The sequence below is a fragment of the Helianthus annuus genome, chromosome 16 (assembly GCF_002127325.2).
Source record: "Helianthus annuus cultivar XRQ/B chromosome 16, HanXRQr2.0-SUNRISE, whole genome shotgun sequence".
NCBI classification, from domain to species: domain Eukaryota; kingdom Viridiplantae; phylum Streptophyta; class Magnoliopsida; order Asterales; family Asteraceae; genus Helianthus; species Helianthus annuus.
Genome location: NC_035448.2, coordinates 20,524,789 through 20,547,391, shown reverse-complemented (window position 1 = coordinate 20,547,391; position 22,603 = coordinate 20,524,789). Strand labels below are relative to the sequence as shown.

Genomic DNA, 22,603 nt, shown 5'->3' with positions numbered 1-22,603 from the left:
AACGCAGAAAGTCAAACAAAGCTTGACTTTCGGACTCGAAAAGCGAATAAAAGAACGAAAGAACACTTACGAAGGGTCCCCGAAAGCTAATCTTGATCCAGGAGCTCAGGTATGAAGCAATGGCATTAACTTAGAGCTCTTTGATCAGATTTGTGGGTTTAAACAAGAATGGGGGGGTATTTATAGGATATGCAAGACCGTTAGGATCGTTTCTTGAATATCGTGCCTTGATCTCATTCGTACACTTGTCAAAATGTTGTGGTATCAAAATGTGACCCCAACCCCAGATATTGTGAAGAGGCATTGCCCCTTGGATGCTTGAAAGGCCATTTTCAGCAAGAAAAACGAGTTTCTGCATCTGCAGGGCTGACGCAGGCCGCATAAAGGTTGCCCCTAGGCTTACGCGGGCCGCCTGGAGGTTCTAATCAGAACCCAAGTTTCAAAAATGACAGTTTAGGTCCCTGTTATGGTTTAAGGCCATTTCCGACACGTTCAATGCCCGTTAAGCCATCTCTAAGGCCCTAAAATGATGCCTAAACATTGAGGACATGAAACATGCTCAAAAATATGCCGGATGTTGGTTCGTTTGGCCGTACGATCGCGATGTTCGCTTAATTACGACGGAATGCGCATAAGCGTGAAAAACGATCCAAATTGCGCGACGAATGGATTTTTCTCATGCCAAACACTAAGGCATAATATTATAATGCTTACATAAATTTTTGGATGTCCGGATGTATTCAGAACGTAAGTTATGCGCGAAAGTGCAAACTTATGCACTTTTTGACACTTTTAGTCCCTGAATGATCCAAAAGTTTATTTTAGCACACCGAACACCTCAAAGCCTATTTCTAAGCTATGTAAAGGATTTTTAAGGTGTGTTTAACTTATGGTCATGTTCCGGAATGTCTGTTACAGTTCAAATTGGCATACTTTCGCAGTTTGTCAAATTTAGTCCCTGTAAGCGAATTAGCTAGATTTTGCCATACCAAAGCCTTCCAAAACTTATTTCTAAGTTATGTAAAGGTTATTTAAGGTATGTTAAGCCTATTTCACTATTCCGGAGTGTTTGTTGCATTAAACTGCTTATATTTACGCATCAGCGCGCGTATAACCTTCTAGAAAGCGATTTAGAGCTTCTAATCGAACAAGAGTTGATATGTGCAAAGGTACACATTTTTATACAGATCTCAAGTATGATATACAGTATTTCATTGGCTTGGTATTTGTTTGATGGTCTCAGTGACCCAGGTGTCACAGATATACCGGGATAGGATTCGAATTACAGGAACAAGGGCCAAACCAACCACCCAAGAATGGAATCGTCGAGCGAAAACACTTAACAACCTCCTAGAAGCAGCTTTTCTTGCCACCAGACCTTTCTCCATCAATTAGGAATCTGATGCTGTCACTAAACACATTCCTTAAATTGTAGCCATTTGCTGAGTGTTTTTTTTTTATTGTCTAATCCGTATATATATCATCATTGTCCTTGATTTTCTTAACTATATATACACGTGTGATTAGTTTATGAAGATTTTTCAATGCCGAGAACCTCGATCAGAGAGTTAAAAAGTCGTAAGGTTCACAATCGTGTAAAATTAAAATGGGATATACCGGGCTAGGATTCTAGTTACATGAACAAGGGCCAAACCAACCCATCAAGAATGGAATCGTCGAGCGAAAACACTTGACAACCTCCTAGAAGCAGCTTTTCTTGCCACCAGACCTTTCTCTATCAATTAGGAATCTGATGCCGTCACTAAACACATTCCTAAATTTGTAGCCACTTGTTGAGTGGTTTTTTTGTTGTCTAATCTGCATATATATCACCATTAGCCTTAATTTTCTTGACTGTATATCTCTTAAATGTCAACATATACACGTGTGATTTAGTTTACGAAGATTTTTCAATGCCGAGAACCTCGATCAGAGAGTAAAAAAGGCGTAAGGTTTACAATGGCGTAAAATTAAAATGTGATATACCAGGCTAGGATTCGAGTTACAGGAACATGGGCCAAACCAACCACCCGAGAATGGAATCGTCAAGCGAAAACACTTAACAACCTCCTAGAAGCAGCTTTTCTTGCCACCAGACCTTTCTCCATCAAGTAGGAATCTGATGCCGTCACTAAACACATTCCTTAAATTGTAGCCATTTGTTGAGTGTTTTTTTTCTGGTGTCTAATCCGCATATATATCACCACTGCCCTTGATTTTCTTGACTGTATATCTCTTAAATATCAACATATACACGTGTAATTTAGTTTACGAAGATTTTTCAATGCCGAGAACCTCAAACGGAGAGTAAAAAAGGCGTAAGGTTCACAATGGTGTAAAATTAAAATGGGATGTACCGGGCTAGGATTCGAGTTACAGGAACAAGGGCCAAACCAACCACCCAAGAATGGAATCGTCGAGCGAAAACACTTGACAACTTCATCGAAGCAGCTTTTCTTGCCACCAGACCTTTCTCCATTAATTAGGAATCTGATGCCATCACTAAACACATTCCTTAAATTGTAGCCATTTGTTGAGTGTTTTTTTGTGTCTAATCCGCATATATATCACCAATGCCCTTGATTTTCTTGACTGTATATCTCTTAAATGTCAACATATACACGTGTGATTTAGTTTACGAATATTTTTCAATGCCGAGAACCTCGATCACAGAGTAAAAAGGCGTAAGATTCACAATGGTGTAAAATTAAATTGGGATATACCGGGCTAGGATTCGAGTTACAGGAACAAGGGCCAAACCAACCACCCAAGAATGGAATCGTCGAGCGAAAACACTTGACAACCTCCTAAAAGCAGCTTTTCTTGCCACCACACCTTTCTCTATCAATTAGGTATCTAATGTCGTCATTAAACACATTCCTTAAATTGTAGCCATATGTTGAGTATTTTTTTTGTGTCTAATCCGTATATATATCACCATTGCCCTTGATTTTCTTGACTGTATATCTCTTAAATGTCAACATATACATGTGTTGTTTAGTTTACGAAGATTTTTCAATGCTGAGAACCTCGATCAGAGAGTAAAAAACGCGTAAGGTTCACAACGGTGTAAAATTAAAATGGGGTATACCGGGCTAGGATTCGAGTTACAGGAAGAGGGGCCAAACTAACCACCTAAGAATGGAACCGTCGAGCGAAAACACTTGACAACCTCCTAGAAGCAGCTTTTCTTGCCACCAGACCTTTCTCCATCAATAAGGAATCTGATGTCGTCACTAAACACATTCCTTAAATTGTAGCCATTTGTTGAGTGTTTTTTTTTGGTGTCTAATCCGCATATACATCACCATTGCCCTTGATTTTCTTGACTGTATATCTCTTAAATGTCAACATATACACGTGTAATTTAGTTTACGAAGATTTTTCAATGTTGAGAACCTCGATCAGAGAGTAAAAAAGGCATTAGGTTCACAATGGTGTAAAATTAAAATGGGATATACCGGGTTAGGATTCGAGTTACAGGAAAAAGGGCCAAACCAACCACCCAAGAATGGAATCATCGAGCGAAAACACTTGACAACCTCCTAGAAGCAGCTTTTCTTGCCACCAGACCATTCTCCATCAATTAGGATTCTGATGCCGTCACTAAACACATTCCTTAAATTGTAGCCATTTGTTGAGTGTTTTTTTTTGGTGTCTAATCCGCATTTATATCACCATTGCCCTTGATTTTCTTGACTGTATATCTCTTAAATGTCAACATATACACGTGTGATTTAGTTTACAAAGATTTTTCAATGCCAAGAACCACGATCAGAGAGTAAAAATGGCGTAAGGTTCACAATGGTGTAAAATTAAAATGGGATATACCGGGCTAGGATTCGAGTTACAGGAACAAGGGCTAAACCAACCACCCAAATGATTTCTACCGGCTTTTCCACAAAGTGAAGAGTCTCGATTACTTGCAAATCTTCAAGAGGTACGTGAAGATTTTCTTCAGCTAGGCACTTTTTGATGTTTGGGACATGGAAAGTCGGATTTACGTTGTTGAGTTCCTCCGGTAATTCGAGTCGGTAGGCCACTTTGCCAATTCCTTCCATAATCTTAAAGGGGCCCACGTATCATTGTGTTAGCTTTCCTTTGTTGCTGAATCGGATCACCCCCTTCCAAGGTGAAACCTTTGGGAGTACGTGATCACCAACTTCAAACTCAAGGGGCTTGTGGCGTTTATCAGCGTAACTCTTTTGACGACTCCGAGCTTTCAACAGATTGTCTCTTATTTGGTGGATTTTGTCTGTTGTTTCTTGTAGTAACTTGGGACCGGTGATTTGTGCTTCTCTGATCTTGTGCCATACAATAGGCGATCGACATTTCCTACCATATAATGCCTCAAAGGGTGCCATTTGAATACTAGCGTGATAACTGTTATTGTACGAGAATTCTACTAAAGGTAAATGCAATTCCCAATTACCACCAAAATCTATAACGCACGAATGAATCATGTCTTCAAGTGTGCGGATCGTGCGCTTAGTGTGACCGTCGGTCTGGGGATGGAATGTTGTACTGAGGTTAAGAGTAGTACCGAGTGCGGACTGAAAAGTCTCCCAGAGGCGTGAGGTAAATCGACCGTCGCGGTCCGAGATAATGTCACTGGGCGTCCCATGTCGACAAATGACTTCGTCGTTATAGATTCGTGCTAATAGTTCTACCTTGACTTGTTTTCGTATTGGTATAAAGTGGGCGGATTTCGTAAGACGATCAACGATAACCCAAATGCTATCGTGACCTGAAGGAGTGCGAGGGAGTTTCGTAATAAAGTCCATAGCTATGCTCTCCCGTTTCCACATCTGGATCTCGGGTTGTTCGAGTAAGCAAGAGGGTCGTTGATGTTCGGCCTTAACTTTTGAGCAAGTTAGGCACTTCGACACGTAGAGAGCAATATCCTTCTTCATTCCCGGCCACTAATACCTGGCACGGAGGTCCTGGTACATCTTGTCGGCACCGGGGTGAATGGAATATCGAGACTTGTAGGCTTCAGTCAGCAAAATCTCTCAGAGGTTATTGCGACTAGGAATCCAAATACGGTCGAGATAGTGAAAAATACCGTTCGGTTTGTTCACTAGCTGATTTTTGGTTTCACATATTCTTTCTTCCTTCAAGGTGTTCTCGAGAAAACAAGCGTGTTGAGCGTCGCGAATGAGGGCTTCGAGGTCGTGTTGGGCTTGAAGGTTCCATACACTATGTAAATAGCTTCGTCGGCTAAGAGCATCGGCAACAACGTTTGCTTTGCCTGGATGGTAGCGTATCTCACAATCGTAGTCATTGAGAAGTTCGACCCATCTGCGTTGGCGCATGTTTAGTTCTTTCTGGTTCAGGATGTGTTGTAGGCTCTTATGGTCGGTGAAGACTGTACACTTGGTACCATAAAGGTAATGTCGCCATATCTTTAACGTAAAAACAACTACACCGAGTTCGAGATCGTGGGTTGTGTAGTTCTTCTCGTGAACCTTGAGTTGTCGAGACGCGTTCGTGATAACCTTGTCTCGTTGCATAAGAACACAACCAAGACCTAGGTTAGAGGCATGATAATAAAAAACAAATTCGTCGTTTCCATCTGGTAGAGCGAGAACGGGAGTGTTACAAAGCACAAGCTTAAGGGTTTGAAAGGCATTCTCTTGTTCGGTTCCCCAAACAAAAGACTTGTCTTTATGCGTTAAGGCAATGAGAGGAACGGCGATTTTAGAGAAATCAGCAATAAATCGATGGTAATAATCTGCCAATCCGAGAAAAGAACGAACTTCGGATGGGGTTTTCGGTGTAATCCAACTCTTGACAGCTTCTATCTTTGCGGGATCGACATGAATTCCTTGACTATTAACGATGTGACTGAGGAATTGAACCTCCTCGAGCCAAAATTCACACTTGGAGAATTTGGCGTAAAGGTGATTCCCTTGGAGAAGCTCGAGAACTAAATGGAGATGCTGCGCATATTCGGCTCTTGACTTCGAATAGATAAGGATATAATCGATAAACATAATAACGAAGCGATCAAGGAAGGGTTTACACACACGGTTCATCAAGTCCATCAAGATTGCGGGTGCATTTGTGAGACCAAAAGGCATGACCACGAATTCGTAATGGCCATAACGGGTACGAAAACGGTTTTAGGGATGTCTTGCTCCTGAATACGCAACTGGTGATAACCAGAACGTAGGTCGATCTTAGAGAAACAAGTAGCGCCTTGCAGTTGGTCAAATAAGTCGCCGATTCGGGGTAGAGGGTAGCGATTCTTGATAGTAAGCTTATTAAGTTCCCTATAATCGATGCACATTCGGAACGATCCATCCTTCTTTTTCACGAAAAGGACAGACGCGCCCAAAGGAGATGTGCTAGGGCATATGAAGCCTTTATCAAGTAACTCCTGGAGTTGGCTAGAGAGTTCACGCATTTCGGACGGTGCGAGACGATAAGGGGATTTAGCGACAGGGTTAGCTCCAGGAATAAGGTCAATACGAAAGTCGATATCGCGGGTAGGGGGTAGACCGGGTAAATCGTCAGGAAAGACATTAGGAAAATCACGAACCATAAGTACCTTTTTCCATCGGCTTCTTTTTCTTCTCCGCTACTATGATGTGGGCAAAGAAAGCCAAGTATTCCTTGTGGAGATACTTGCTTGCTTGAATACACGACATAAGTTTCAGTTCCTTCGAGGATACTTCGCCATAAACACACAATTGATCACTGTTTGAAAGAGAGAAACGAATCATCTTTTCGAAACAAACAACTTCAGCACGATTCTCACGAAGAAAATCCATACCTACTATGACATCGAAACTACCAAATTGCATAGGAATGAGATCGATCGGGAAGACGTGATTATTGAGTTCGAGAGTACAATCATGGAGAATAGAATTGACGGTAACGGTTCTTCCGGTGGCAACTTCTACGTCGAAGGTCGTTGGGAGATTAGCGCGTTTACGTTTTAGGAGTTTTTCAAATTCAAACGACACAAAATAGTTATCGGCTCCAGTATCAAATAAACACGAAGCATAAGTACCATTAATAAGGAACCTGTTGTTTACAACATTGTTTTCAGTCTGAGCCTGGTGGACGTTGATGTTAAAGGTTCTTCCGCGGGCTGCTTGTTGTGGTTGCTACTGCTGCTGCTGCTGAGGATGCTGTTGCTGCGGTGGTTGCTGTTGCTGTGGTTCTTTTTTCACAACGCGGTGCGGGCAGATATTAGCAAAATGATTAGGGTCACCACAAGTGTAGCAGGTTCGAGCATTAGCAACCGGTGCTGGAACTGCTGGGTTACCCTGAATAGCAAGAGGTTGAACTGGTGGTGTTGGAAGAGCTTGAGCAGTTTGCTGGCGTGGGCCTGAACGAAAGTGAGCAGTAAAGTGCCCATAGATGTTGCAATTAGGTGCAAGTAGGGCACAAAGGGTGGATACCAGTGTACGCACGCTTGGCAAGCGGTGCGTTAGTAACAGCAACTTGACGATTCTGGTTGTTGGGTGGTACGTGGACGACGTTGAGTGGTGCGACGGCGGTAGTCACATAGTTCTTGTTGTTGTTGTTGTTCCTTCACTTGCGGATCTAGCGTGAAGACTTTGAACCTTCAGATGCTGCATTGTCGGTGCTGGGAGTTGCGGTTGCTTGATTGAGACTCTTGGTTGAGGTTTTGAAAGCTCCAACCAAGACTCGTTTGTCGTTGATCTCGGCTGCTAGCTGATAAGTTTCCTCAATAGTAGCAGGTCTCATTGCCTAAACAAAGTCGGCTACACAGTCGAGGAGAGATCGAATGTACTTCTTGATCGTCTTATCAGGCATGTCCACCTGACTAGGACAGATAATACTCAGCTGCTTGAAACGAGTGGTGAGACCAGCATTGTCACCTCCTTCCTGCTTGATGTGCCAGAATTCATTTTCTAGCTTATGGACTTCGTGAGGAGGACAAAACTCCTTCATCATAAGCTCCCTGAGTTCCTCCCATGAGAGGCCATAAGCTGCATTGTTACCACGCCTGTTGCGCTCAGCGGTCCACTAGTTCAATGCCCTGGACTGGAAGACTCCAGTAGCATTCACAGTGCAGAGATTTTCTGGGTATCCGCTTTGTCTGAAGATGACTTCGATAGAGTCAAACCACTGGAACATAGAACTGGGTCCATCTTCGCCAGTGAAGTTTGGAGGACCACAGGCTTTGAATTGTTTGAAGCTGAAAGGAGCTTTGGGTGCATCACTCTTCTATTCAACGAAAGATTTGCTGTTGACCTCATTAATCTCACTGAAAATCTGTGGTATGACCTTGGCCATTTCCTTAGCCACAAGTGATGCGATACGCTTGTCAACATGGTTTCGTCGGGCGGCGCGATGAGCTTGCGAGCCGAAAGAAGACATTTATCGAGTTCTTCTACAGATTCTGACACGAGGGATGAGATTCGATTATATTGGGTTTCGTTCGAAAAGTGTAGCATTTCATACTTATTATTAATATTATGTAAAGCTCAGTAACACGTCAAACACACAAGCACATAGTCACGTAGGCACATAAATCACATAGGCACGTATGAGCACATAATTCACGTAAACACATATTTTGCACGTATTCACGTACATGTTTTGCACGTATTCACCTATCTTTCAAGGTCGCGTAACGCGTTCGAGAGTTGCGAGAGATAGCGAGTAGCGTAAGCGACGAGTTTTAGCGCACGAGAGTTCTTAGTTTGGTTTGCGATTAGTTAGCGTTTTAGATTGCGAGAGTGGTGTGATCTTGTGCTTTATATGGCAGCGAGAAGTGAAAGCGACAAAGCGTAAAATCTCCAAAATCGAAACACATAAATACATAAAATCGATAACGCGTAAAATCGGCGATCGAAGGCTAAAAATATAATAGAGTGCCTTGGGTGTTAGACATCGACTACCTAAAGTTATTTGACTACTTCCAATGAGTTCGAGTACACGCTTTGGCCTAGTAGACTATGCTCTCACCGCAACGCGGTGAACGGCATGCATCCTTCCAGTTACTACGTGACTTGGGTCATTGAAACAATCGAGACTTTGGTGAGAGTTTTGTAAAACCAAAGTAGGGAGTGGAACGGGTCATTAAGATGTGGGTTTCACCCCTAACTTAACAACTTCGCTCCTAAGAGTGTAGTAAAACCACAAGATAGAGATGGAGATTCCCGTTGAGATATGGATATCACTCCTAACTCAACAGGGATTCTCGTGCTGTGAGTAGGATACGCGGAGTGAGTGATCTTATCGAGAGTTCTTGGTTTTCAGATCTAATCTCGATGCAATCACCCGTTTATGTTATTCGAGCGCTTTTGAAAACGTGTGTATTGTGTTAGCCTTAGGAAAGGCGAAATACTATTTTGCCTTAGGAAAGGCTGCCTTCGTACGAAGCTGTAGTATGTGGGTTCGCACGAAGATGTAGTATATTAGGTTCGAACGAGAGTATAATAGGATCTGGGTTCGCATAATGCCCCTATTGGGTTCGTACGAAACCGGTCTGTTGGTGCTTAGACTATAGACTAGGTCAATTCCACACGACTCAACCTAATTATCTATAGTTATGGCTCTGATACCAATCTGTCACACCCCAACTTATGGCGGAATCATCAGGGCGTGGCACTGAGCGAAACAGATTGTTCAAAAGAATCCACAACAACTATTAAGAGACAATATTTTTAAGGTTTAACATCCCATACTATTAAACAGATAAGTCATAACAGTCATTACAGATATTAAGTCTCAAAAACAAATTCCATTCCGACAACTCAGATTTTATTTGGTGAGTTTCTAGACTCCTAACTTGTTTGCAGCATAACATCCAATTAACCTGTCACATACGTTAAAAAAAAAGTCAATACATAAAGTAAAGGTGAGTACACAAGTTTGCATTGATAATAGTATAAAAGCATTTACGCATAACCAGCATGTAAGACGTAACGGGCGAAGCATGTAACTATCAACAATGATACAACCTAACCACGAGACTGCGTTGGAGAGTATGCGCGACACATGTTCACCGAAGCGAACACGTGACGTAAAGTAATATGATCCCTAGCAACCCTGTCACACAGTTGTTGAGTCCAAACTATAGTATTATCGTTGCTAGAGGCAGTCTAGTGTAACACTGTATAAGCATAGCAACAGGCATTCAACAAATCACGTATAGCATGCGGAAGCGGTTAGCGTTTATAAAGTGTTTGCGTTGTGTGTTGTGTTTTGATATAGAACGTATGTAACACCCAAAAGTGCGTTAAATGAAAATGGGTTCGAGTATACTCACGGTGTGTGTTTAGCAAGTAAGCACAATCTGGATTGGATTGAAGGGAGCGCGTCGGGTCAGCCTGCATACGAAAACAAATGTATAAATCTTCCTTAGGGCTGAACGGTGGAATTTTGGGTGTCGAGTGGGGTAAAAAGTGGGTTAAGCGTTCAACAGGCTATCCGAATGGATGGGTCCAGCCTATCCGGACGGATGGCCACTCGGACGGATGGCCATTTGGAAGGAGGGCCATTCGGGCGGATAGTCTGTGAACCGTTAAAATTTTCGAAGTTTTTGGATTAAGAATTTTTTAACAGTCATGGCAACAAAATTAAACAATGGATATTATCAGGGTCAGGTCATCCGGACGGATGGCCATTCGAGTGGATGGTCTGTGGTTGAAGTTTTGTAAAACTTTTCTTTAAACAACAGTTTTGGTTAACGGAGATGGTGTGACGACGTGTCAAACAACGGAAAATACCAGATCCAGTCCATTCGTCCGGATGGGCTCTGCCCATTCTGACAAACGGGTTGTCCTTGATGAAGTTTCATGTTTAACCCGTTAATCGGTCCATCTCTTTGGTGGGAATCAGTTTTCGAGCCGGCTTTCGACTATAGAAAAAGTCGAGAGTCTGACCAGGTCCTGATTCCTCCAATATTGTGTAAGAACTGAAAAGGAGATTAGAAATAAGTTGAGAAACGTTGAAATCTTCCATAACTTGATCCCATCTCGAGTGAATGATGCTCCACAACAGTTTACCTAAGCAAGATGAGTGGAAACCACCTTCGAGATGGCTGGAATCAAGGGTTTTTGAGAAAAGTTAAAGTGTGAGTATGTGTGAGTGTGATTTTGATGAAGAAGATGGAGTAGAAGTGAATAGAGATGAAGATTGGTGAAGATTTGAGAGAAAAAGCTTACAAAAAGACCTTAAATCGCGCCTGAGACTTGGGAGCGGATGGGAGTGTCAAAGTGTTGAAATGAAGGTGTACGACGGGTATTTATAGAGGAGGGTGAGGGTTTAAGTCGGTACGAGTGGCGGTGTCCGGATGGCTCCATCCGGGCGAATGGTCATCCGGACGGATGGTCATCCGGGCGGATGGCCATTCGGACGGCCAGGTTTGCGTTTGTTAGTTTTCCAACTTTGGTTCGATTGTTAAGCGTTGCGTTGCATTTAATCGAGTTGCGAGTGAGCGTTGAGTGTATAAGCGTTGCGTTGATAACCACATAACATTTAAACAAGTAATCACACAAATAACACACATAACTATAATCAAATCCGCGTTTCGAGTTTGCATTGAGTTTGTGTTGCGATAAGTGCTTAGTATAAAATGCGTTTAAGTAGTAAGCGTTATAAGTAGCGTTTAAATGCGACAATCGTGATTAAGTAAGTGTTGTATGTGTTAAAAATATAGTTTAACCTATAACGTTAATCAAATATCGACAGTACAGGCGTTTATGAAAGAAAATACGATAAAAGTAGGAACAGTCGAAGTACGGGTTGTTACAAGGGGTAGGGGTGGCCTTGTCTTTTTTTGAAAAGTGGAGGGTCGGTGGCGTAAAAGCCACCGGCATTTATTTTTAAGTTAGAGATAATATGTTAGGATCAAAATGAGCTTATTAGTTTTATTGTCTAAAAATGTTTAGTTGTTTTATATTTGTTAATTATTTAATAATAGGTTTAGCCTTTATTATTTATTATTCAGTTGTTTTTTATAACTTGTGATCATTAACTTTAAAAAAATCAAAAACCATATATATGTTTATTTGTTTTATTAACATTTATTTTTTTTAACATTCGAGGTTATTTGACCACGCGTTGTGATAATACGTTATCACAAGCAATGGATCGATATCGATTCGTTATAGTACCGGTACGATACGGTATAAAAATCAACAAGGGATTTACATTGGATGAAAACGGTAAAACGAACAGTGGTACTGACACTGATGTGGTTCGAAAGGTATCCATTGGTTCAAATTGTCATGGTTTTGGTGCCAATATTCATTTATTGTTGCAGACAAAGTTGTATAAAAGAAAAAAAATAACCGGAAAACATAAAAATGAATACAAATACAGGTACCGATGTTGTTCGGTACGGTATAGCAATGATACGGTGTCAGATTATCAAGAGAAAAACAATAGAAAATAGTGTTACCGAAACGATGTTGTTGATTTGGTTTACTACAGTAGCGGCATGGTATCCGTTATCAAACAGAAAACCATAAAATAAATACATGTAGGTACTGATGTTGTCGGGTTCGATTCAGTATGTTAGTGATACGATGTCAGGTTATTGAAAGCAAATACAAATACAATTATACAAATGTTGTTTAGTCAGTTTTGATTCAATTTGGCACGATAACGGCGCCCGTCACGAAATGCAAAGGAAATTCACTAATTAAGAACAATTTTATCATGTAGTAATTGGGTATACAAATATTTCTTAGTGACAACACTATATTTTATTATTCCACGTAAACTTTAAGTTTTCTTATTCCACATCAACTATATGTAATTGAAATTTGATGATGCAAATCTCGTAAACAGTGAATCAATGATCACTTCAGATGCTTAGGTACATATAATACATGGGTTAAACAGAAAATGGCTTCGCAGTAACCAAAAGAGGAGTATTTTTACGGACCGTAAAACCAATTTGTTCGGTCATATCTAGATCATCTTCTTTTCCTCCATTCGGCAACGCCCAATCAAAATTGTACAAAAGATTAGCCAACATACTCTCATTCGTCGTCATTGCAAAAGCAACCCCTGGGCATCCCCTCCTTCCGGAACCAAATGGAATCAAACTAAAGTCACGGCCTTTGAAATCAATACTAGAATCTAAAAACCTCTCAGGTCGAAACTCATTAGGATCATCCCATACTTTAGGATCTCTTGCAATGGTCCATGCGTTAATGATAACCCTAGTTCCTTTTGCAACGTCATAGCCCATGACTTTAGCATCTTGTCTCGCTACTCGAGGAACTAGAGTTGGGAGTGGCGGGTGAAGACGAAGAGCTTCTTTCATTACAGCTTTCAAGTACTTCATGTTAGTTATGTCATCTTGGTTTATTACTTGCTTACCCTTAAGAACCGTCCTTACTTCATCTTGTACTTTCTTTAGTATGCTAGGGTGTTTAAGAAGTTCTGCAAATGCCCATTCCAATAGTGTTGACGATGTGTCTGTTCCAGCAACATAAGCATCCTACAATCAGAACAAAAAAATTAAGCCATTACTCCAGAAAGGTGACAGGTAAATTTTATGTTAAGCAAGTTTAGTGAATAACTATGACAAAATGAAGTCCATTCTCTCTAACAGAAAAATATTACACAAACAAATTAGAAACTATTATTAATAATAAACACCGGATGGTCCCTGTGGTTTCACGTTTAGTCCCCCACCTTTTGAAAATAGCAGGCATGTTCTCTGTGGTTTGTTATTTTGTTACTCGGATAGTCCCCTGAGTAGATGTCAGTTAGTTTGGAAATATCACGTATGCTCTCTATGGTTTGTCATTTTGTTACTTACTCGGATAGTCCCCTGAGTAAATGTCAGGGGACTATCCGAGTAACAAAATGACAAACCATAGGGGGCATACCTGCTATTTCCGAAAGGTAGGGACTAAACGTAAAAAAAAACGTAAAATCACGTGGACCATCCGGGCAATTAACTCTAATAAACAAATGATTTTATGAATTTTCAACGAGTGGCCAACATGGTAGTGGATAAGGGTGCTGGTGGCTAGACTTTTTGAACGTGGGGCCCCGGTGATATCGATTGTTAAATAGTTTGGACTTGTTTTTGGTTTTGGTCTTGGGCTTCTTTTTTCAATCCCCCTCTAGAAGCCAATGTTTTTCAATCCCCTCTAGAATTTACCGATACATGGTAACATAGGAAAAGTGTGTTAAGAGAGGAAAGGTGTAACATAAGTTACCATTAGCAAGGCTTTGATGACCTGCCTGTCGAGTGTCACTCCAATCTTGTCATCCTTTTGGACCTTGAGCAGCATACCAACAAAGTCTTCTCTAATTCCATCACCACCCTCAGTCGATAGAATCCTCAGCCGCTCCTCCACCACCTCATCCAAGACCTCATCGAAGTCATTAGCAACCCTCTCAACTTTAACATTAAACCCTCTCAACCTATCCACCCATGCAAGCTGAGGAATACAATCCTCCAAATTAAGAGCACCCAACACCTCAAAAAACTCATCCAACATCTTCTTAAACTTCTTCCCACTCTCTCCTTCACTATACTTCCTTCCAAACGTCACTCTACACACCACATCACTCGTAAACGTCTCGAACAACTCACGCATATCCACCGGCTCTGATCTACTAGACAACTTGTTGATTTTCTCAACCGCAGCCGCGATCTCTTCTTCCCTAATATCGCGATTATCTTCAACCTTTTTATTGCTCAATAAATGGAGCGTCATGATGCTCTTCACCTGCCGCCAGTACTCGCCATAAGGCGCCACCGTCACTTCTTTCAGCTCGCGAAAGAGTATCTTCCACATTTTCACGTTGGGTCTGTTGGCAAATTTGATATCTTGGGTCTTCATTATCTCACTGGCTGCTTCGGCTGATGAGACCACAAGGGTTGGGACTGAGCCCACATGGATTAGCATGAGTGGTCCACCGAGCTTCTGGGATAAAGAATGGAGGGAGTGGTGTATCAGTGGGCCGAGCTGGTGGAGGTTGCCGATCACCGGCAGTGTTGGTGGTGAAGGTGGTAGGTTCTTATTGGTGGTAGGGGGGTTAAAGTAGAGTGTTTTGAGGATAAATAAGAGTAGGAGTACAAAAGCAAGAACATACACCAAAGGAATCATGGTTAATGTCTTGGTGTGTAATGGTTTGTGCACTTGTCTCTATTTATAGGCGAACAAAAACCAAAAGTCCTAGGTAGGATAATTTATTAATGTCCTAGGTTGATAATGTTTTCTAGGGATTGGTTTCGCTACAAACTAAAATTATCCTACAAATTATAAAAAAAAAATATCTTAACATCTAAAAAAGTTAAATTAGCACATACTAAAACAATACATACATAAAAGTAGCAATTTTGAATTATACTAGCACATAAAAATTAATCAAGATAATTGATTTTAGCACCTATGTGAATGATATCAACTGTTTTCTTTATGAAGAACTATATCAGCACAATGAAAACAAAAGTAATATCCAAATAAAAAATTAATTGCTTGTTAGCATAATTATAGGGAATTTAATATAATTGATATTATTTAGATTATTATTTTACCATTTCTCTATAATTGATTGGATGTCACATGACACTTTTTAAATGGTTCTTACAGTTTGTATACGAAATGTGGTTTGTATTTTATCCTGCTCCATATTTTCTATATCTTAGAAGAAACTAACGATGCATAAAGGTTTAGTGAGAGTGAAAGACCGTAATGAATATACTTGTCATTATTTACTAAAATCATTTAAAGACGCTCACCACACCCGTTGTGTGGCTCACGGAAGGAAGGTTTACGCCGCACTCACGAAATCGAGACGTGGTGTTCCGTGGTTGTGGTGCTATTGCGACTAAGTCCCTCTCACGCTCACATAATCATTACACATAGTTTAAGTCATGTTAAAATTTATTAATAAAGTAACCTCAAATCTTAGGTTGTTAGAGCATTCACCTGTCATCCACCATTTTCTACCATTTAATTTAACAAAATATTATACTTTTCAAAATTTATCTCTCATTTTTTTAAATCTGTCACATCTCGTCTATCATTTTTATATTTATCTTACTTACAAGCATTTATTATCTTATATATTTGTAACGATACCAATACCGATACCGAGAAGATTAACATAGACCATTGTGGCACCTTAAACAAATCCCACATCAGCCGTGGCCAGGAGAGATTATTGGTTCATAAGACATTCCCCGCCTCTTAAATCACCAACGCTTTTGGACTTAATTGGCTGTGAAGCACATGAAAACTTTGTAGTTAAGCATGCTGATATGGGAGTAGTACTAGGATGGGTGACCTCCTGGGAAGTCTCCACCGGGTGACCAAAAACAAAGCCGTGACTTCCTGGGTGGACAACCCATCGGAGGCAAAGCGGACAATATTGGTGGTGCAAGAGGCCGGATGTTACAATATTCCTCTTACTCACAATAATTTTATTGAGTATGAATTGTAATAATTTTATTGAGTATGAATTGTAACTTTATTGTAACAATTTTTTTAAATATACGAGTGGGGTAGATAAATGTAGTGAATTTTTAATAGATTTTTTTTTCAATCTAAAGATATGAGACGGGTTGATGGATAGGATGTGAATGCTATAAGTGGTGTTATGAAGTTCTTCTTTTAAATATATATATATATATATATATATATATATATATATATAGAGAGAGAGAGAGAGAGAGAAACGGGATCAGGAGAAAATGCTTAAAAGTGTGATAACGGTGAAAACGCATCCTGGCCCAACACGTGTCACGTGACATAGAGAAGGGCAGAGGGGCTTTTTTGTCCTTTCACATTTCTTTTTTTTAAACGTGTGTCACATTACCTTTCCATTTTTTGGCATTTATTAAATACGCGTCGTTTTTATTGTTTTTAGATCAGTATCATAGTAAATATTTTGGCGTTTTAAATATGTTTGGCGTTTTTATTGTTTTTAGATCAGGATGCAGGCCTATAATGTAAAAAACATCAGTAATTTTCTTGATGTTTATTTTTTTTTTTTCTATCAAGTGTTTTGCCATGTAGGATACAGGCCTATAATGTGACAGGCAATTATGGCGTTTTGAAAAGATAAATAAATTCAATTTTCCATGTAATATAATAAATGTTTGTCAATAATTTTACCGTCTCTTCATTTTACTGTTTAGCAATTACTGTTTCATTCAATTTCGTCTGTCAATTAGTGTTGATTTTTCCAGTAATACTTTGTTTGGCATTTTTGGCGTTTTATATAGCAACATCGTGTTTTGCTAGCATCCGTTCTCTTAGTTTTCACACTATTAGGCGTTTTGGTCTTTGTAGTTTTTGGCGTTTTATACTCAATTTTTTTAAACTAGTAGAGAATTAAATAATAAACAACAGATAATTAGATAACAAACAATAGAAAATGAAAAAAAAATAAAAATTATAATCTAATTTCTCATCCAAATCTTCACTGTCATCAGCCTCTTCTACTTTAATCTTTTTGGCGTATTAAACTTGTTTTTGAATACCTTATGTAGATCCTTATTTTCCTACATAACGCCCGTCTTTAGAAGATGCTTATTTTTTGTGGCATCCTTTATTGTGGGTTGATATATACTTGTTTGATGACATGTTGAAGACCAAGGCATGCTCTAATGTATTGATCCCTTCATGCCATCAATATATCCATCAAGAACAAAGTGACATGATGACATATCAGTGTCATCAATCTCTTTTTCTTGAATATTTGTCCATCTCATTCAGCAAAAACTTATAGAGATACCCACCTCAGAGAAGAATCCATTCAGTGAAACTTCATTCAGAACAATACTCACTATAGAAGAAACGAGGTTCTGCATCTATGGCTTTTTTAACTATTATTTTGGCGTTTTTAAAGTGAATGGTTTCTAGGAAATATGGCGTTTGTTTTTGGTTTGTGATCAGTTGATTGTGCAGAGACGTCTCTCTTATAGGATGTTTTTAGCGCGTAGTTTAGGCTGGATTTTATTTATAATAAATGATATTAATAAAGGTGTATTTTTACTGTTTTTGTTCAGCTTTTTATGAGTTTTTAGGGTCATAGACTTTCCATCTCTCAAGCTTGGCGTTTTTTAATGGCTTTAAGTACTTTTTGTCGTTTTTTTTTTCATTTTTAGCTTTTAATAATATTTCTGCAAATTACTATTATTATAGTTTGGGAGTTTTTGGCGTTTTACTGCATTATGGTTTTTCACAAGCATTATGATTGTTTGGCGTTTTATTAATATAATGTATATTTTTACTCTAAGTTGAAAGATACATAATAAACAACAGAAAAAGAAAATTAAAAAAAATAAAAATAGAAACAATTCATCTTCCAAATCTTCACTGTCATCAGTCTCTTTCTTCTTTGAAACATGTTCACTGGCGGTTTGGCTTTATCATGCTCGTGTTTTTGTGGCCGTTTGGAAAGACAAAATGACATGAGTTTTTTGTTTGAATATGTATCTTCAAACAACTCATCAGTGACATTCGTCTCTTCATGCCATTATAATATTCATCAATAACAAAACACAAAAAATGACATAAGTCTGACACCAGCATCTTTTTGTTTATGATTTGTCCATCTCATGCAGCAAAATGTTATTTGAGTCATAACACCTCAGGGAAGAATGCATTCTTCGAAACTTTGGCGTAGAACAATATTGAATATACAAGAAACGATATTTGCCAAGCGTTTTACTGAGGAAATAGTGTATCTGAAAGAAACGTCGATTTTTTGGAATCTTTGATGTTTGAGTGTTTTGGCGTTTTCTAAAATGATTGGTATATAGTAAAATATGGCGTTTTTTGAGTAGGTGTCTTCGATGTTTTGGGATTTTTGGCGTTTGTAAGATGAATGGTATATAGTAGAAACTATGGCGTTTCAGGTTCTGGGGGTGTGATTTTATGTCTGGGATGTTTTTTTTATATAGGGATGTGTTTTGGTCCGTATGGCATTTTATTCATTAGTTTTGCGTTTTGGTATAGAAGTGTAAAGACCTTTTTACCCTTAATGAAGCGCGTCCACTTAATAGAATTCGTGTTATTTACGAAAACGCCACCACGCCAATCTAGTCCATAGATTGTTTTGATCGGACGATCCATAAGCGTTCTCACCGTTCTCACACTTTCCACCGTTTTCTCTAAATCCTGACCCTATATATATATATATATATATATATATATATATATATATATATATATATATATAGGATGGGGTTCTAGAGTGAACACTAGTGTATTTACGAACAGAGTGAACAAATCTTGACCATTGATTTACACACGTGGATGGCTAGGATTTCATCATCAAATCGTAAAATACACTAGTGTATTTCATCATCAAATCCTGGTCATTGATCTACACACATGTATGGCCAGGATTAGTTCGCTCAGTTCGCAAACTACACTAGTGTTCACTCTTGAACCTAATCCTATATATATATATATATATATATATATATATATATAGGGTCAGGATTTAGAGAAAACGGTGGAAAGTATGAGAACAGTGAGAACACTTATGGATCGTCCGATCAAAACAATCTATGGACTAGATTGGTGCGGTGGCGTTTTCGTAAATAACACGAATTCTATTAAGTGGACGCGCTTCATTGAGGGTAAAAAGGTCTTTACACTTCCATACCAAAATGCCAACTAATGAATAAAATGCCATTACGGACCAAAACACATCCCTGTGTAAACAAAAACATACCAAACATAAAAACACACCCCCCAGAACCTAAAACGCCATATTTTCTACTATATACCATTCATCTTACAAACGCCAAAATCCCCAAAACATCAAACACACCTACTCAAAAAACGCCATATTTTACTATATACCAATCATCTTAGAAAACGCCAAAACACTCAAAACATCAAAGATTCCAAAAAATCGACGTTTCTTTCAGATACACTATTTCCTCAATAAAACGCCAAAAATGGCAAATATCGATTCTTGTATATTCAAATTTGTTCTACGCCAAGTTACGGAGAATGCATTCTTCCCTGAGGTGTTGTTATTGAAGGGCAAATAACATTTTGCTGCATGAGATGGACAAATCATAAACAAAAAGTTGTTGGGGTCAGACTTATATTGATGAATATTATAATGGCATGAAAAGACGAATGACACTGATGAGTTGTTTGAATATACATATTCAAAGAAAAAACTTATGTCATTTTGTCTTTCCAAATGGCCAAAAAAACACAAGCATGACAAAGCCAAATCGCCAGTGAACATCTTTCAAAGAAAAAAGAGACTGATGACAGTGAAGATTTGGAAGATGAATTGCTTCTATTTTTATTTTTTCTAAATTTCTTTTTCTGTTGTTTGTTATGTATTTTTCAACTTAGAATAAAAAAAATACATTATATTAATAAAATGCCAAATAGTCATAATGCTTGTGAAACGCCATAAATGCAGTAAAACGCCAAAAACTCTCAAACTATAATAAAAGTAATTTGCAGAAGTATTATTAAACGCTAAAAATGGAAAAAAAAACGCCAAAAACTGCTTAAAGCCATTAGAAACGCCAAGCTTGGGAGATGGAAAGTCTATGACCCTAAAAACTCATAAAAAGCTGAACAAAAACAGTAAAAATACACAGTAACCGAAAAGACGGCTACTTTATTAATGTCGTTTATTATAAATAAAATTCCACCTAAACTACGCGCCAAAAACATCCTATAAGAGAGACGTCTCTACACAATCAACTTATCACAAACCAAAAACAATGCCATATTACCTAGAAACCATTCACTTTAAAAACGCCAAAAAATAGTTAAAAAAAGCCACAGATGCGGAACCTTGTTTCTTCTATATTGAGTATTGTTCTGAATGAAGTTTCACCGAATGGATTCTTCTCTGAGGTGGGTATCTCTATAAGTTTTTGCTAAATGAGATGGAAAAATATTCAAGAAAAAGAGACTGATGACACTGATATGTCATCATGTCACTTTTTTCTTGATGGATATATTGATGGCATGAAGGGATCAATACATTAGAGCAGGCGTTGCTCTTCAACATGTCATCAAACAAGTATATATCAACCCACAATAAAGTATGCCACAAAAAATAAGCATCTTCTAAAGACGGGCGTTATGTAGGAAAATAAGGATCTACATAAGGTATTCAAAAACAGGTTCAAAACGCCAAAAAGGTTAAAGTAGAAGAGGCTGATGACAGTGAAGATTTGGATGAGAAATTAGATTATAATTTTTAAATTTTTTTTTCATTTTCTATTAGTTTGTTATCTAATTCTCTGTTGTTTATTATCTAATCCTCTACTAATAAAAAGAAATTGAGTATAAAACGCCAAAAACTACAAACACCAAAACGTCTGATAGTGTGAAAACTGAGAGAACGGATGCTAGCAAAGCACGATGTTGCTATATAAAACGCCAAAAATGTCAAACAAAGTATTACTGGAAAAATCAACACTAATTGACATATGAAATTGAACAAAACAGTAATTGCTAAACAGTAAAATGAAGAGACGGTAACATTATTGCCAAACATTTATTATATTAAAAGTCACTAGATGGAAAATTGAATTTATTTATCTTTTCAAAACGCCATAATTGTCTGTCATATTATAGACCTGTATCCTACTTGACATAATAAACATCAAGAAAATTACTGATATTTTTTACATTATAGGCATGCATCCTGATCTAATAACAATAAAAACGCCAAAACATATTTAAAAGGCCAAAATATTTACTATAATCTTGATCTAAAAACAATAAAAACATCGCGTATTTATTAAACTCCAAAAAATGGAAACGGGATGTGACACGCGTTTAAAAAAAGAAATATGATTGGACAAAAAAGCCCCTCCGCCCTTCTCTATTTCGCGTGACACGTGTTGGGCCAGGATGCGTTCTCACACTTTTGAGCGTTTTCTCCTGATCCCTTTTCTATATATATATGTATGTATGGTAGGTTCATGTGAGAATCACCCTTATTGTGAGAATCACGAGAACCAATGTGAAAAAACCAAAATATACCCACCCCGTTACCACCCAAAAACCTAAACCCCCACCCCCACCCTCCCCCGCCACAACTCAAAAACCTAAACACCCCCCCCCCTTTAAAAACTATATCCCTACCAATAACCCCCTAAAAACATAACTCCCCCTCCCCCCCCCCCCCCAAAAAAAAAAAAAACTAAAACCCCCACCCCCGCCCAAGCTAAATGCTAAATGCTAAAAACTAAACCCTAAATCTAAACCCCAGAACTAAATGATAAAAATGTTTGTTCTTATTTTTTAACAGTTAAATCGCGACTTTTACAAGAAAAATATAAATAAAAAGTCATGATTTTTAAGTAGTTTTGGTTGTGTTCACATTGGTTCTCATTGTTCTCACAATAAGGGGTGGTTCCTAACGGATACTTACCCTATATATATATATATATATATATATATATATATATATATATATATATATATATATAGTCCTACTTTTCTATAAAAATGATATTTTTCGTGAGAAGTGTGAGAAGACATAGGAATTGACATGTAGGCATCATGTTTTGGACTTAGGCATGTGACGTGCGTTGGAGTTCATATGATTTTTATTATATTTTTAAGTATTTTTCACTCTTTTATCAAGTTTTAAATTTATAAAACACGATATAACACTATCACTCTCTACA

The 22,603-nt window shown here is 38.5% G+C and overlaps 2 protein-coding genes across 2 annotated transcripts; both read right to left on the bottom strand.

Annotated features, from left to right (window-relative positions):
* Positions 1–7,115: 7,115 nt before the first annotated feature.
* LOC110919071 (protein MLP1 homolog) lies at positions 7,116–7,722 on the bottom strand. Its single transcript, XM_022163347.1, has 2 exons — positions 7,578–7,722; positions 7,116–7,339 (listed from the first exon to the last, which is right to left on the bottom strand). The coding sequence occupies exons 1-2, from the start codon at positions 7,720–7,722 to the stop codon at positions 7,116–7,118; spliced, it is 369 nt and encodes a 122-aa protein (XP_022019039.1).
* Positions 7,723–12,626: 4,904 nt separating this feature from the next.
* On the bottom strand, positions 12,627–15,095 carry LOC110916349 (cytochrome P450 71A23). Its single transcript, XM_022161094.2, has 2 exons — positions 14,172–15,095; positions 12,627–13,441 (listed from the first exon to the last, which is right to left on the bottom strand). Exons 1-2 carry the CDS (start codon positions 15,066–15,068, stop codon positions 12,830–12,832), a joined length of 1,509 nt encoding a protein of 502 aa, XP_022016786.1. The 5' UTR covers positions 15,069–15,095; the 3' UTR covers positions 12,627–12,829.
* Between the last annotated feature and the right edge of the window lie 7,508 nt (positions 15,096–22,603).